The 16,766-nt window shown below is 43.4% G+C and overlaps 1 protein-coding gene across 5 annotated transcripts in view; it reads right to left on the reverse strand.

Annotated features, from left to right (window-relative positions):
* The window catches only part of adgrb2 (adhesion G protein-coupled receptor B2), a 501,873-nt gene that overhangs the window by 212,114 nt on the left and 272,993 nt on the right, over nucleotides 1-16,766 (reverse strand). For all 5 annotated transcript variants that reach the window (XM_031793151.1, XM_031793150.1, XM_031793148.1 and 2 more), the window contains exons 5-8: nucleotides 15,677-15,841; nucleotides 15,367-15,531; nucleotides 1,220-1,321; nucleotides 804-910 (exon numbers count right to left, since the gene is read on the reverse strand). In XM_031793151.1, the coding sequence (XP_031649011.1) occupies nucleotides 804-910; nucleotides 1,220-1,321; nucleotides 15,367-15,531; nucleotides 15,677-15,841 (539 nt within the window). The remainder of the gene's footprint in view (nucleotides 1-803; nucleotides 911-1,219; nucleotides 1,322-15,366; nucleotides 15,532-15,676; nucleotides 15,842-16,766) is intronic.

Consider the following 16,766-nt stretch of genomic DNA (forward strand, 5'->3'; position numbering starts at 1 on the left):
TGGCTGCTAACAGTTGAGGCCTGCTAGCTAACTGGCAAGCACAAAAACAGTCAACAACTTCGGAAGTAGAGACCCCTACAAATCGTCCGATCGCCCTTTAGTGGCGAAAGTAAAAACTGCTGAAAATGCAGTGAAAGATGAGAATACTTACTCAAGGAAAAGTTGTTTAATTTTTTTTATAGAGGCAAACTTAGACAAAAATATGTGACACGGTGTCTACTGCCCTACAAAGGCAAAGTGCAGGAACAACGTAAAACAATGAGTTGCAAAATCTGTCTTCAAAGTATTTTTCTGTTTAGACAAACAGCAATTTCTGGTACTTCATGATATATTCTGATCGACTAGCTTTGTCTTGTGTCAGGAAACTAAATAGCACATTAATCATATAATATACCTGGCCATTAAAACAGATCAAAGATTTTTGACCAAATTTGTAGTAACTGCACTTTGCCTTTGTAGGTCAGGGTAAATGATAACACATTAGAGCAGGACATTAAGAAATTGATTAATAGCTGGAAGTGAATGCTGAAATTAAGCAATTGACTATGCAAATGAGCTACATTTGTGTGGATTAACGAAATGGACACCTGGCTCAAATAGAAGCCAGTCTCTAATAAGCGCATGTTGTGTTCAGTGATTTAAGCAAATAAACGACCAGGCTATTAATTCAGTTTTACAGTAGCTTTCTAAAATGCATTCACAATAACGTTGCGGCACAGGTGGCTCATTGAGCATGTAATACAATACAAACTGTATCTGAATACATAAGATGTGAATAGAGAGAGCGTGAAAAAGGGACTTACAGATAAATGTAAATATCTGAATTCCATCGAGACGCATCTGGCGAAGCTCGGAGGACCCCAGTAAGCAACTCCATTAGCGTCCAGCAAGCAACGACGACTTGCAGATCCTAGAGAAAGAGATAGAGAGAGAGAGAGAGAGAGAGAGAGAGAGAGAGAGAGAGAGAGGGGGGGGGGGTATATATATAGAGAGAAGGAGAGAGAAGGAGAGAGAGAGAGAGTGAGTGAGTGAGTGAGTGAGTGAGTGAGTGAGAACAAGAGAACGTGATGATGCAAATCCTGACAGCAATAGTTCATTTTTTAAATGTTATCTAATAACTACATACATGCTATTGTCAATTTTTTTAAGACTACATAATCGCTGTTTATAATAGTAGTATAGTTACAGTATAGTACTGTCATAGTAGAATAAGATTTACCAGTGGCGTTAGTCGGACACTTGTTGTAGACTGTTTCTCCAGCCGAGGCACTTTTCCAGGTCATGGCTACAAGGTACTCGTCTCTACAGATCTCATGAGGTGCTGCAAAGAGACAGAAGAGAGAGCGAGAGAGTTAGATAGGACACACACACTCACAGTATATTCATCCATCTTTATCCATCTCTCTTTGTTCAAATCTCATAGTGTGGAGATTAGAGAAAGAGAGAGAGAGAGAGAAAGAGAGAGGGAAAGAGAGAAAGGAGGAGAGAGAGAGAAAGGGAGAGAGAAAGAGAGAGAGAGAGAGAGAGAGAGAGAGAGAGAGAGAGAGTGGGGGGAGGGAGAGTGAGAGCGCGAGGGAGAGGGGGGTTGAAGAGAGAGAAAAAACAAAGGAGAAGTGAAAAAGAAAGCCTTTTTTAAATCTAAATATATGTTCCCCTCCAAACTCTTGGACAGATCTTTGAGCCATCAAAGGACGGCTCTGATAGAATGCTCTGCAGCAAGGTCTGACATCTAATCTATAGCCTTCCAGAGCACCACACACACACACACACACACACACACACACACACACACACAAGGGGTGAGAGAGTCCCAGTCAAAGGCATGCTTAGTAAACTGTGTTGTTTGCTGCAGTAGCTGACACACTGACAAATCACAGCGAACAGGGCTTTGAACAATTCGCAACTGCCTGAGAGCTGATGGAGAGGAAGAGAGAGAGGAAGAGAGAGAGGAAAGGAGACAGAGAGAGAGTGAGAGAGAGAGAGAGAGAGAGAGTGGTAGAGAGAGAGAGAGAGAGAGAGAGAGAGAGAGAGAGAGAGAGAGAGAGAGAGAGAGAGAGTGGTAGAGAGAGAGTGGTAGAGAGAGTGGAAAGTCAACCTCCCAACACAGAGTACTACTCCCTCATGGAAATTAAGGATAAGTTCCCACAGCTGGAGGTAAGGCAGGTGGAGCTGGAACAGGAGGTGATTACACTCCAGTCAGCACAAAAAATGTCCACAACAACACCCCCTCAACCAGACCCCGAGAGCTGGAGGTGGAGAGATACATATCTGCACTCTTGACTGTGGTGAGACAACATCAACAGGAGAAAGAGCAGGAGCAGGAGAAGAACAGAGCGCTAGAGAGGATCAGAGTGCTGGAGGAGAGTTTGAGATGGATGGGGAGTGACAAAAAACAACCCATTAGAGAGGTGGTCACCCCAACAGAACAGCCCACCTCAGCTCCTGACAAATGTCTTGACACCACAGCAGAACAGTCCAACCCAGACCCTGACATAGCATCAACATCACAGCAGAACAAACAAATGAAGAACCCCAAGCGCAGGAGATCTCACCCCCTCTGAGCACCCCTCCTGTCAGCCACCTGATAGCCCTCCTGACAACAGCCCCACACCCACTGAGGACATACACAAGACACATATTGTACTCCTTATGGACTCAAACGGGAAATATACACAAGAAAATAAACATTTTCCCGAACACAGAGTGTCTAAACTCTGGTGTCCAAACACCCAGAGCGCCCTAGACCTTCTGTCTGAGGACCAACTAGGGTCGCCCAGCCACATAATAATACACACAGGCACAAATAACCTGAGAGCACAGCAGGAAAGGGTGGCCAAAGCACTCAAGGGAGTGATTGAAAAAGCTTCTTCTACTTTCCCCAACGCACAAGTGGTTATCTCCACCTTGCTACCACGAAAAGACTTCTACCCTTCTACCATACAGCGGAAAAACGGAAGTATTTTCCATGACTGTGCCTTTAAACCAAATGTTTACCAGGTACACCACTCTACCCTGGACTTGAACAGCCTTTATGACCAGGTCCACCTATGCAAGGCAGCAGTGCCCACCTTCGCCCGGACTCTGAAGGACATAGAGAGCTGAGAGCTGGTAGTCCCATCCACCAAACTACCAGGTGTGAAACAGAGAAGATGCTAATTTGATATAGAGCAGACCTAACTAATTCTGTTAAATTAATCAATACAGGAATATTTTACATTTGTCTAAAAACTCAAAAGGAAATGACCTTAACAGAAAAATATGTCCTCCTGTGTGCTACCTTTACCCCCCCCCCCCCCCACTAGAATCCCCATACTTTAATCAATAATTTCCAGCCCCAGGGACATGTACTAGTCTGTGGCAACCTAAGTCAACCCACTGACAACCCTATCAGATCACAGCATAATCACAGTCTACTTGAACAGAGCAATACTCAATCATAAGGCATCAGAGCCAAAGGAACTAAATAATATTAAGACATGCTGTAGATGGAAGGAATGCAGTGTGGAAACCTACCAAAAAACAATTAGGCAACAACAAATTCAATCACTTTTAGACAACTTCCTTGACAAAATAGTGAAGGTGTGAACCTGGCAGTGTAACATTTAAACAGTATATTTGACCTCTCAGCTTCCCTATCAAATCTAAATATCTCAAACAGAAACCCGAAGAAAAACAACAACAATGACAAATGGTTTGATGAAGAATGCAAATTCCTAAGAAAGAAATTGAGAAACCAGTCCAACTCAGAAAACTTTCACTATCGTGGATCACTAAAACAATACAGACATACACTACAGAAGAAGAAGGAACAGCACATCAGAAATCAGTTCAATGTAAATTAAGAATCCATAGACTCTAACCACTTCTGGGAAAATTGGAAGAAAAAAAAAACATGAAGAATGATCTATCCAAAATGGAGATGTCTGGGTAAACCGCTTCTCCAATCGTTCTGGCCCTATAACAAAGAACAAACAGCAAAGACATGATCAAATACAAATCTTAGAATCAACTATTAAAAGGCTACCAGAACCCACTCGATTCTCCAATTACATTGAATGAACTACAGGACAAAATACAAACCCTCCAACCCAAAAGGCCTGTGGTGTTGATGGTTTCCTCAATTAAATTATAAAATATACAGACCACAAATTCCAATTGGCTATACTTAAACTCTTTAACATCATTCTCAGCCCTGGCATATTCCCCAATATTTGGAACCAAGGACTGATCACCCCAATCCACAAAAGTGGAGACAAATTTGATCCCAATAACTACCGTGGGATATGCGTCAACAGCAACCTTAGGAAAATCCTCTGCATTATCAATAACAGCAGATTCGTACATTTCCTCGGTGAAAACAATATACTGAGAAAATGTCAAATTGGCTTTTTACCAAATTACCGTACGGAAACACATATTCACCCTGCACATCCTAATTTACAAACAAACAAACCAAAACAAAGTCTTTTCATACTTTGTTGATTTAAAAAAAGCCTTTGACTCAATTTGGCATGGGGGTTTGCTATACAAATGATAAAATCCATGTACACAAACAACAAGTATGCAGTTAAAATTGGCAAACAACACACACATTTCTTCCCACCGGGCTGAGGGGTGAGACAGAGATGCAGCTTAAGCCCCACCCTCTCCCTTCAACATATATATCAACGAATTGGCGTGGGCACTAGAAAAGTTTGCAGCACCTGGCCTCACCCTACTAGAATCTGAAGTCAAATGTCTACTGTTTGCTGATGATCTGGTGCTTCTGTCCCCAACTAAGGAAGGCCTATAGCAACACCTATATCTTCTGCACAGATTCTGCCAGACCTGGGCCCTGACAGTAAATCCCAGTAAGACCAAAATAAGGGTGTTCCAAAAAAAGGTCTAATTGCCAGGACCACAAATAGGACCACAAATACAAATTGCAATGTCCTGGAGCAAACAAAAAACTATACATACCTAGGCCTAAACATCAGCACCACAGGTAACTTCCACAAAGCTGTGAACGATCTGTGTGACAAGGCAAAAAGGGCCTTCTGTGCCATCAAAGAAACCATAATATTCAACATACCAATTAGGATCTTGCAAAAAATACATGAATCAGTTATAGAGCCCATTGCCCATCATGGTTGTGAGGTCTGGGGTCCACTCACCAATCAAGAATTCACAAAATGGGACGAACACCAAATTCTGCAAAAATATACTCATTGTACAACGCCAAATAATGCATGCAGCGCAGAATTAGGCCGATACCCGCTCTGCTCACAAACACTAACAGACCCCACAGAGCCCTAGCACAGCAATACAATGAGACCAACATAATCATGAGAAAACAGAAAGATAATTACTTGACACATAAAATAATTAATAGCAAACTAGAATGCTATTTGGCCCTAAACAGAGAGTACACAGTGGCAGAATACCTGACCACTGTGACTAACTCAAACTTAAGCAAAGCTTTGACTATGTACAGACTATGTGAGCATTGCCTTGCTATTGAGAAAGGCTGCCGTAGGCAGACCTGGCTTTTAAGAGAAGTAACAGCCCACAAAATGAGGTGGAAACTGAGATGCACTTCCTAACCTCCTGCCTAATCAATGTATGATATTAGAGACACATGCTTCCCTCAGATTACACAGATCCAAAAAGAACTTGAAAACAAACCCCATTTGATAAACTCTCATATCTACTGGGCTCTGTGGGGTGTGTTTGTGTTTGTGAACAGAGCCCCAGGACCAGCTTGCTCTGGGGACTCTTCTCCAGGTTCATCTCTCTGTAGATGATGGCTTAGAAATTTAAGGTTTGGGGATTGCTTCCTTGTAGGTGGTTGTAGAATTTAACGTATCTTTTCTGGATTTTAATCATTAGCGGGTATCGGCCTAATTATGTTCTGCATGCATTATTTGGTGTTCTACGTTGTACACGATTTTTGCAGAATTCTGCATGCAGTCTCAATTTGTCTCAACTCAGTGGCCCTACCCATGTGAACAGATATTGGTTGTGAACTATGAAATATGCCCTTCTCACCAAACTACATAAGCCCTTTACGAAACTTTTACATTTGTATTCCCGGGGATGTGAGGATGACAGTCCACATGGTAGAAGGGCTAATATAAAACTACAGAACTAAGCCAACTTCAGCGTGATGGCAACTTGGTATGAACTTTGAACTCTTACTCACTAAAGAAGTGATACCTCCTAGACGTTGAGTTAGCAGCTGTAAACGCAGGGTAGGAAAGGACGGACAAAGTATCTATTCTAACACATGACGACGGTACTACAGCGTATCCATCTACCACAAGACATATACTTCAAAGGACAAGGGAGAAATCTGTTGGGCAACACGGCCTTCCATCTATGACCAACCTATTGAAGCATAGCTCAGAGTAAATATTTATTGTATTTTCCTTTTCCAAATGTGCGGTTATTTAGAATGCATAAGATTCAGTTTTTACGATAGCATAGCTTTACAAGGTCCGAGGTATTCCCGCACTTTCATTCATACCCCAACCACCTTTCTTTGTGTAACCAGCCATCATATCTGTTCCGTCCGCTAGGGACGTTTTCTTCTATGACATCTGTGTGATTGTTTAGGTATTAGTAAATAAATAACTAAACCAAATTTTGTATTGTTGATTCAACTTTTTAGCCAGGGTTCAGGAAGATAACCAAGAGTTTACCATGTTCAGATGAGACTGAATAAGGTGACGAATAATAATGGACTGCTATTGACGTAAAAGATTACCAGGTCTTTAAGAGTTTATTCGGAAGATAACAGCTCTATAAAAATTATGTTGTGGTGCCCTGACTTTCTAGTTAATTACATTTACCTGATTAGTTTAATCAGGTAATATTAATTACATAGAAATTATTTTATAGAATATCACTTAATCCGGCATAGCAAAGACACAACAACTGTATGTTTGTTTATTCCAAGTGTAACTCTATGTTGTTGTTTGTGTCGCACTGCTTTGCTTTATCTTGGCCAGGTCACAGTTGTAAATGAGAACTTGTTCTCAACTTGTCTACCTGGTTAAATAAAGGTGAAATAAAATTAAATAAAAAAAGTGAGTGCTACGGGATTTAGTTCAGTTACCTTCACTTTCATGGGTACAGTAACAATGGTTAACATTGTGAAGCAAGTGGGGACAACAGACTGGGATAGGGAGAGATTCAATATGTCTGTAAACAGTCCATCTAGCTGGTCTGCATATGCTAATGAGGATGCGGCGAAGGATGCCATCTGGGCCGGCAGCCTTCATAGGGTTAAGGAGCTTAACTTCTCTAGGGTAGGGGGCAGCATTCGGAATTTTGGATGAAAAGCATGCCCAAATTAAATGGCCTGCTACTCGGGCCCAGAGGATATGACATGCATATACTGGTAGATTTGGATGGAAAGCACTCTAAAGTATCCAAAACTGTTAAAATAGTGTCTGTGAGTATAACAGAACTGATTTGGCAGGTGAAAACCTGAGAAATATCCATTCAGGAAGTAGTTTTTTGGGGGGTTTTGTATTTTTCTATTCAATGCCATTACAGTATCCATTGACTTAGGATTCAAATTGCAGTTCTTATGCCTTCCACTAGATGTCAACAGTCTTTAGAAATTGTTTCAGGCTTGTATTCTGATAAATGAGGGGTTATGACCAGTCTGAATGAGTGGACCCTGACGTGTCACAGAGCTTTTTCATGCTCAATCCCGAGAGAGTGCCTTTCTTGTTTACCTTTTATATTGAGGACATTAATGTCCGGTTGAAATATTATAGATCATTTAGGCTAAAAACAACCTGAGGATTGAATATAAACATTGTTTGACATGTTTCTATGAACTTTACGCATACAATTTTGATTTTTTTGTCTGCGTTTGAGCCTACTGAAGAAAACGCGAAAACAAAACAGAGGTTTTTGGATATAAAGAGACTTTATCGAACAAAGGGAACATTTATAGAGTAAATGAATGTCTTCTGAGTGCAACCATATGAAGATCATCAAAGGTAAGGGATTAATTTTGTCTCTATTTCTGACTTGTGTAACTCTTCTACTTGGATGGCTACAGTTTGTAATGATTTGTCTGCTGGGCTATGTTCTCAAATTATCGTAAGGTATGCTATTGCCGTAAAGCATTTTAAAAATCTGACACGTGGTTGGAATCACAAGAAGTTAATCTTTGTTTTGTTCTCTGAATTTTTATAATGAGTATTTCTGTATTTGAATTTGGCACTCTGCAATCTCACTGGATGTTGGCCAGGTGGGACGCTAGCATCTCACATACCCTAGAGAGGTTAAAAGGCTTATTCACGTTGGTCACGGAGAGCTCACAATTTACATGAGCGATGCCGTATTGGTGGCACTGTGTTTTCCTCGAAGCGGGCGAAGAAGTTGTTTAGCTTGTCCAGGAGCAAGACTTCGGTGTCCGCGATGTGGCTGGTTTTCCATTCATAATTCGTAATTGTCTGGAGTCCCTGCCACATACGTTTCATGTTGGAGCTGTTGAATTGTGACTCAACTTTGTCCCTGTACTGACGTTTTGCCTTTTTGATTGCCTTACAAAGGGCATAAGTGGACTGTTATTACTTGACCATATTCCCAGTCACCTTGCCGTGGTTAAATGAGGTGGTTCACGCTTTTAGTTTGCTCCCATCTATCCACGGTTTTTGGTTTGGATATGCTTTAATTATCACAGTGGGAACAACATGCCCTTTATACTTCCTGATGGACTCAGTCACCGTGTCAGTGTATATATCAATATGTCAACATATCCCGGTCTGCATGTTCAAAAATCTTGAAGCACGGATTTCAATTGGTCAGACCAGCATTGAACAGTCCTTATCACGGATACTTCATGTTTGAGTTCATGCCTAAAGGGAAGGGAGGAGCATGATGGAGGTGCGATCTGATTTGTTGAAGGGAGGGCGGGAAGGGCCTTGCTGCTGTCCTGGAAGGGAGAGTACTACAGGCAATGTGTTGATAAAACTTCGGTAACGTTTTCCTCAGATATGCTTAGAATAACAGGTCCAATTCATATAATACTACAAAGGACATTCTGAGTAAATATTGTAAAAAAACAACAACAACAAAAATAATAATAATGTGAAGTTGCTTAGGCGCAATGAACAGAGCAACAGAGAGGGCCGCCTCGCTTCGCGTTCCTAGGAAACTAACATAGTTTTTTTACGTGTTATTTCTTACATTAGTACCCCAGGTCATCTTAGGTTTCATTACATACAGTCGAGAAGAACTACTGAAGAGCAGCGTCAACTCACCATCAGTACGACCAAGAATATGACTTTCGCGAAGCGGATCCTGTGTTCTGCCTTTCACCCAGGACAACGGAATGGATCCCAGTCGGCGACCCCAAAAAACGACTTCGTAAAAGGGGGAAACGGAGCGGTCTTCTGGTCAGACTCCAGAGACGGGCACATCGTGCACAACTCCCTAGCATTCTTCTCGCCAATGTCCAGTCTCTTGATAACAAGGTTGATGAAATCCGAGCAAGGGTAGTATTCCAGAGGGACATCAGAGACTGTAACATTCTTTGCTTCACGGAAACATGGCTCACTGGAGAGACGTTATCGGAATCGGTGCAGCCAGCTGGTTTCTCCAGGCATCGCGCAGACAGAAACAAACATCTTTCTGGTAAGAAGAGGGGCGGGGGCGTATGCTTCATGGTTAACGTGATGTGGTGTGATCATAACAACATACAGGTACTCAAGTCCTTCTGTTCACCTGATTTAGAATTCCTCACAATCAAATGTCAACCGCAGTATCTACCAAGGGAATTCTCTTCGATTATAATCACAGCAGTATATATTCCCCCCCAAGCAGACACATCGATGGCTCTGAACGAACTTTATTTGACTCTTTGCAAACTGGAATCCATTTATCCGGAGACTGCATTCATTGTAGCTGGGGATTTTAACAAGGCTAATCTGAAAACAAGACTCCCTAAATTTTATCAGCATATCGATTGCGCAACCAGGGCTGGAAAAACCTTGGATCACTGCTATTCTAACTTCCGCGACGCATATAAGGCCCTGCCCCGCCCTCCTTTCGGAAAAGCTGACCACGACTCCATTTTGTTGATCCCTGCCTACAGACAGAAACTAAAACAAGAAGCTCCCACGCTGAGGTCTGTTCAACGCTGGTCCGACCAATCTGATTCCACACTCCAAGACTGCTTCCATCACGTGGACTGGGATATGTTTCGTATTGCGTCAGACAACAACATTGACGAATACGCTGATTCGGTGAGCGAGTTCATTAGAATGTGCGTTGAAGATGTCGTTCCCATAGCAACGATTAAAACATTCCCAAACCAGAAACCGTGGATTGATGGCAGCATTCGAGTGAAACTGAAAGCCCGAACCACTGCTTTTAATCAGGGCAAGGTGACCGGAAACATGACCGAATACATACAGTGTAACTATTCCCTCCGCAAGGCAATCAAACAAGTATAGAGACAAAGTAGAATCTCAATTCAACGGCTCAGACACAAGAGGTATGTGGCAGGGTCTACAGTCAATCACAGATTACAAAAAGAAAAGCAGCCCAGTCACGGACCAGGATGTCTTGCTCCCAGGCAGACTAAATAACTTTTGTGCCCGCTTTGAGGACAATAGAGTGCCACTGACAAGGCCCGCAACTAAAACATGCGGACTCTCCTTAACTGCAGCCGATGTGAGGAAAACATTTAAACGTGTCAACCCTCGCAAGGCTGCAGGCCCAGACGGCATCCCCAGCCGCGCCCTCAGAGTATGCGCAGACCAGCTGGCTGGTGTGTTTACGGACATATTCAATCAATCCCTATCCCAGTCTGTTGTTCCCACATGCTTCAAGAGGGACACCATTGTTCCTGTTCCCAAGAAAGCTAAGGTAACTGAGCTAAACGACTACCGCCCCGTTGCACTCACATCCGTCATCATGAAGTGCTTTGAGAGACTAGTCAAGGACCATATCACCTCCACCCTACCTGACACCCTAGACCCACTCCAATTTGCTTACCGCCCAAATAGGTCCACAGACGATGCAATCTCAACCACACTGCACACTGCACACTGCCCTAACCCATCTGGACAAGAGGAATAGCTATGTGAGAATGCTGTTCATCGACTACAGCTCGGCATTTAACACCATAGTGCCCTCCAAGATCGTCATCAAGCTCGAGACCCTGGGTCTCGACCCCTCCCTGTGCAACTGGGTACTGGACTTCCTGACGGGCTGCCCCCAGATGGTGACGGTAGGCAACAACATTTCCACCCCGCTGATCCTCAACAATGGGGCCCCACAAGGGTGCGTTCTGAGCCCTCTCCTGTACTCCCTGTTCACCCACGACTGCGTGGCCACGCACGCCTCCAACTCAATCATCACGTTTGCGGATGACACAACAGTGGTAGGCTTGATTACCAACAACGACGAGACGGCCTACAGGGAGGAGGTGAGGGCCCTCGGAGTGTGGTGTCGGGAAAATAACCTCACACTCAACGTCAACAAAACTAAGGAGATGATTGTGGACTTCAGGAAACAGCAGAGGGAACACCCCCCTATCCACATTGATGGAACAGTAGTGGAGAGGGTAGTAAGTTTTAAGTTCCTCCACGTACACATCACAGACAAACTGAATTGGTCCACCCACACAGACAGCATCGTGAAGAAGGCGCAGCAGCGCCTCTTCAACCTCAGGAGGCTGAAGAAATTCGGCTTGTCACCAAAAGCACTCACAAACTTCTACAGATGCACAATCGAGAGCATCCTGTCGGGCTGTATCACCGCCTGGTACGGCAACTGCTCCGCCCACAACCGTAAGGCTCTCCAGAGGGTAGTGAGGTCTGCACAACGCATCACCGGGGGCAAACTACCTGCCCTCCAGGACACCTACACCACCCGATGTTACAGGAAGGCCATAAAGATCATCAAGGACAACAACCACCCGAGCCACTGCCTGTTCACCCCGCTATCATCCAGAAGGTGAGGTCAGTACAGGTGCATCAAAGCTGGGACCGAGAGACTGAAAAACAGCTCCTATCTCAAGGCCATCAGACTGTTAAACAGCCACCACTAACATTGAGTGGCTGCTGCCAACACACTGACTCAACTCCAGCCACTTTAATAATGGGAATTGATGGGAAATTATGTAAAATATATCACTAGCCACTTTAACTTCTTGGATATAGGGGGCGCTCTTTTAATTTATGGATAAAAAAATGTGCCCGTTTTAAGCGCAATATTTTGTCACGAAAAGATGCTCGACTATGCATATAATTGGCAGCTTTGGAAAGAAAACACTCTAAGGTTTCCAAAACTGCAAAGATATTATCTGTGAGTGCCACAGAACTCATGCTACAGGCAAAACCAAGATGAAACTTCAACCAGGAAATGGGCAGAATTTTTGAAGCTCTGTTTTCCATTGTCTCCTTATATGGCTGTGAATGCGCCGGGAATGAGCCTGCCCTTTCTAACGTTTCTCCATGGTGTCTGCAGCATTGTGACGTATTTGTAGGCATATCATTGGAAGATTGGCCATAAGAGACTACATTTACCAGGGGTCCGCCCGGTGTCCTTTGTCTAAATTGGTGCGTAATCTACAAGCTGCACACAGTCATCCAGTGATTGAGAGGAGAGAGGAGGCTTTCAACGAACGATATATCATGAAGAGATATGTGAAAAACACCTTGAGGATTGATTCTAAACAACGTTTACCATGTTTCAGTCGATATTATGGAGTTAATTTGGAAAAAAGTTTGGCGTTTTGAAGACTGAATTTTCGTTTTTTTTTTGGTAGCCAAACGTGACGCACCAAACGGAGCAATTTCTCCTAAACAAATATTCTTTCAGGAAAAACTGAGCATTTGCTATCTAACTGGGAGTCTCCTCATTGAAAACATCTGAAGTTCTTCAAAGGTAATGATTTTATTTGAATGATTTTCTGGTTTTTGTGAAAATGTTGCCTGCTGATGCTAACGCTAAATGCTACGCTAGCTGCGCTAGCTGTTACACTAATGCTTGTTTTGCTATAGTTGAGAAGCATATTTTGAAAATCTAAGATAACAGTGTTGTTAACAAAAGGCTAAGCTTGAGAGCTAGCATATTAATTTCATTTCATTTGCGATTTTCATGAATAGTTAACGTTGTGTTATGCTAATGAGCTGCGGGGATAATTACACTCCTGGATACAGGTTTTTTTCGTAGCTAAACGTGACGCACCAAACGGAGCGATTTCTCCTAAACAAATAATCTTTCAGGAAAAACTGAGCATTTGCTATCTAACTGAGAGTCTCCTCACTGAAAACATCTGAAGTTCTTCAAAGGTAATGATTTTATTTGAATGATTTTCTGGTTTTTGTGAAAATGTTGCCTGCTGATGCTAACGCTAAATGCTACGCTAGCTGCGCTAGCTGTTACACTAATGCTTGTTTTGCTATGGTTGAGAAGCATATTTTGAAAATCTGAGATGACAGTGTTGTTAACAAAAGGCTAAGCTTGAGAGCTAGCATATTAATTTCATTTCATTTGCGATTTTCATGAATAGTTAACGTTGCTTTATGGTAATGAGCTTGAGGCTGTATTCACGATCCCGGATCCGGGATGGCTCGACGCAAGAAGTTAAACAATGCTACCTAATATAATGTTTACATACCCTACATTATTCATCTCATATGTATATGTATATACTGTACTCTATATCATCTACTGCATCTTTATGTAATACATGTATCACTAGTTTAACTATGCCACTTTGTTTACATACTCATCTCATATGTATATACTGCACTCAATACCATCTACTGTATCTTGCATATGCCGCTCTGTACCATCACTCACTCATATATCTTTATGTACATATTCTTTATCCCCTTACACTTGTGTCTATAAGGTAGTAGTTTTGGAATTGTTAGCTAGATTACTTGTTGGTTATTACTGCATTGTCGGAACTAGAAGCACAAGCATTTCGCTACACTCGCATTAACATCTGCTAACCATGTGTATGTGACAAATACAATTTAATTGTATTTTATTTGATGTCTATATGCGCCATATTGTCCATTATAGGGACAGTGGAGAGCAAAAGAGAAAGGGGGTGAGAGAGAAAGGGAGATAGGAAGGAGGGAGGGAAAGTGAGAGAGAAAGGGAGAAGGAAGGAGGGAGGGAAAGTGAGAGAGAAAGGGAGAAGGAAGGAGGGAGGGAAAGTGAGAGAGAAAGGGAGATAGGAAGGAGGGAGGGAAAGTGAGAGAGAAAGGGAGATAGGAAGGAGGGAGGGAAGGTGAGAGAGAAAGGGAGATAGGAAGGAGGGAGGGAAAGTGAGCGAGAAAGGGAGATAGGAAGGAGGGAGGGAAAGTGAGAGAGAAAGGGAGATGGGAAAGTGAGAGAGAAAGGGAGATAGGAAGGAGGGAGGGAAAGTGAGAGAGAAAGGGAGATAGGAAGGAGGGGCGGGAAAGTGAGAGAGAAAGGGAGATAGGAAGGAGGGAGGGAGGGAAAGTGAGAGAGAAGAGAGATAGGAAGGAGGGAGGGAAAGTGAGAGAGAAAGGGAGATAGGAAGGAGGGAGGGAAAGTGAGGGAGAAAGGGAGATATGAAGGAGGGAGGGAAAGTGAAAGAGAAAGGGAGATAGGAAGGAGGGAGGGAAAGTGAGAGAGAAAGGGAGATAGGAAGGAGGGAGGGAAAGTGAGAGAGAAAGGGAGATAGGAAGGAGGGAGGGAAAGTGAGAGAGAAAGGGAGATATGAAGGAAGGAGGGAAAGTGAGAGAAAGGGAGATAGGAAGGAGGGAGGGTAAGTGAGAGAGAAAGGGAGATATGAAGATGGGAGGGAAAGTGAGAGAGAAAGGGAGATAGGAAGCAGGGAGGGAGGGAAAGTGAGAGAGAAAGGGAGATGGGAAAGCGAGAAAGCGAGAGAGAGAGAGAGATTAGATGAGGAGAGAAGACAATAGACTGTTCTATTGTGCTGTGTTCAACACAGGGAATCATTCTACTCTCTCGCTGTGATGCAGTTTGACTGACACATGAAGAACCTCAATTATAGTCAATTCCCTAATTTCCACAGTCGTTACAGACACAATCATACTACAACAATACTTAACTCAACACACATAGCTAGAAGCACACTCCTACACACTCAATAACATAGTTAATTAAACAAATACACCATAACATGTTTCAACAAAACCAAACATATTTTTCGTAAATGATCACATGGCCACACACACACACACACACACACACACACCACACACACACACACACACACACACACCACACACACACACACACACACACACACACACACACACACACACTCACACACACACACACACACACACACACACACACACACACACACACACACACACACACACACACACACACACACACACTGACCGGGGCACTTCTTGTCATTGCAGGAGCGGACCTCCTCTCCGGAGCCGTCACAGGGGTAACCCTGTATCCCTGTCCCCTCACACATCCGGAAGCGACGCTGCCACCCTGAGTCACACGTCTTACTGCACAGACTCCAGTGGTTCCAGCTGCCCCAGTTACCCCCACCTGAAGAGAGAGGGGGAGGGGGAGATAGGAGGAGACATAGATTCATGGATATCATGACGTAACATACACACATATTGTACATTTATGTTTCGATGCTGTGAATATGGCTGTCTGATCTCTACGTTTGTGTATATCTTTGTCTTACCACCGCAGGATGGGTTGGTACACTCCCTGGTCTCCTGGTGTGGTCCCTTACACTCTGCCCAGACGTGCACCGATGCACTACACCTCCTCTGTCTCTGCTGGCTCCCTGTGGAACAGGTTACACTGCACCTAGACCACGGAGCCCAGTCCAACCACTGACCCTCCACTAGAGAGGGAGAGAGAGAGAGAGAGAGAGAGAGAGAGAGAGAGGGGGAGAGAAAGAGAGAGAGAGAGAGAGAGGGAGGGAGGGAGGGAGGGAGGGAGGGAGGGAGGGAGGGAGGGAGAACAAGGGCAAGAAAGAGAGAGAGGGAGGTAGGGAGAGAGAGAGAGAGAGAGAGAGAGAGAGAGAGAGGAGAGAGAGAGAGAGAGAGAGAAAATAAGAGAGGGAGGGAGGGAGGGAGGGAGGGAGAGAGAGAGAGAGAGAGAGAGAGAGAGAGAGAGAGAGAGAGAGAGAGAGAGAGAGAGAGAGAGAGAGAAAGTCTCTTGTATAAACAGAATTCCAGACCTAGCTGCTGCAAAACGAACTAGCAAATAAATCCAACAACTTCAGATTTCCAACACTTCTTCGTTATGGAACCAATCAGAGTTCCAGCCAGACATGAAAGTGCAAAAGTGCCCACTTTTCTGAAGTACTTTTGCATGGTTGTGCACCTTCTATCTGGGTCCTGGTTTTGTTTGGGGGGGAGGGGGGGGGGTTGGATTTCCCAACATAATGCAGTGAGATTTGAAGAGGATTGTGTTCTTCAACCAATTCCATCTGGAGTTTTGGTGGAGGACTTGTGAGGAAAGACTAAATCAAAGAGGAGAACAGCCTTTTAATCAAATTAAAGTAGTGCCAGTCAGACGGCAGCGGATGAATACGGAATACTGAGCAGTCGCACCAAAGCCTGATAACATACTCCCACTCCGTAACCAAAGCCTCCACTTCTCTCTTTGATGAATAATCGAGTGGAAAATTACACCGTTGGCAGCTATCCAATATTTACATTTGAAATATATAATATAAAGAAAAACAAGATAGACATAAACACATATAGAGATGCACAGATATACTGTACAGTACATAGATATATTTGACATGACATTAAGTA

Source organism: Oncorhynchus kisutch, linkage group LG17 (assembly GCF_002021735.2).
Source record: "Oncorhynchus kisutch isolate 150728-3 linkage group LG17, Okis_V2, whole genome shotgun sequence".
NCBI lineage: Eukaryota > Metazoa > Chordata > Actinopteri > Salmoniformes > Salmonidae > Oncorhynchus > Oncorhynchus kisutch.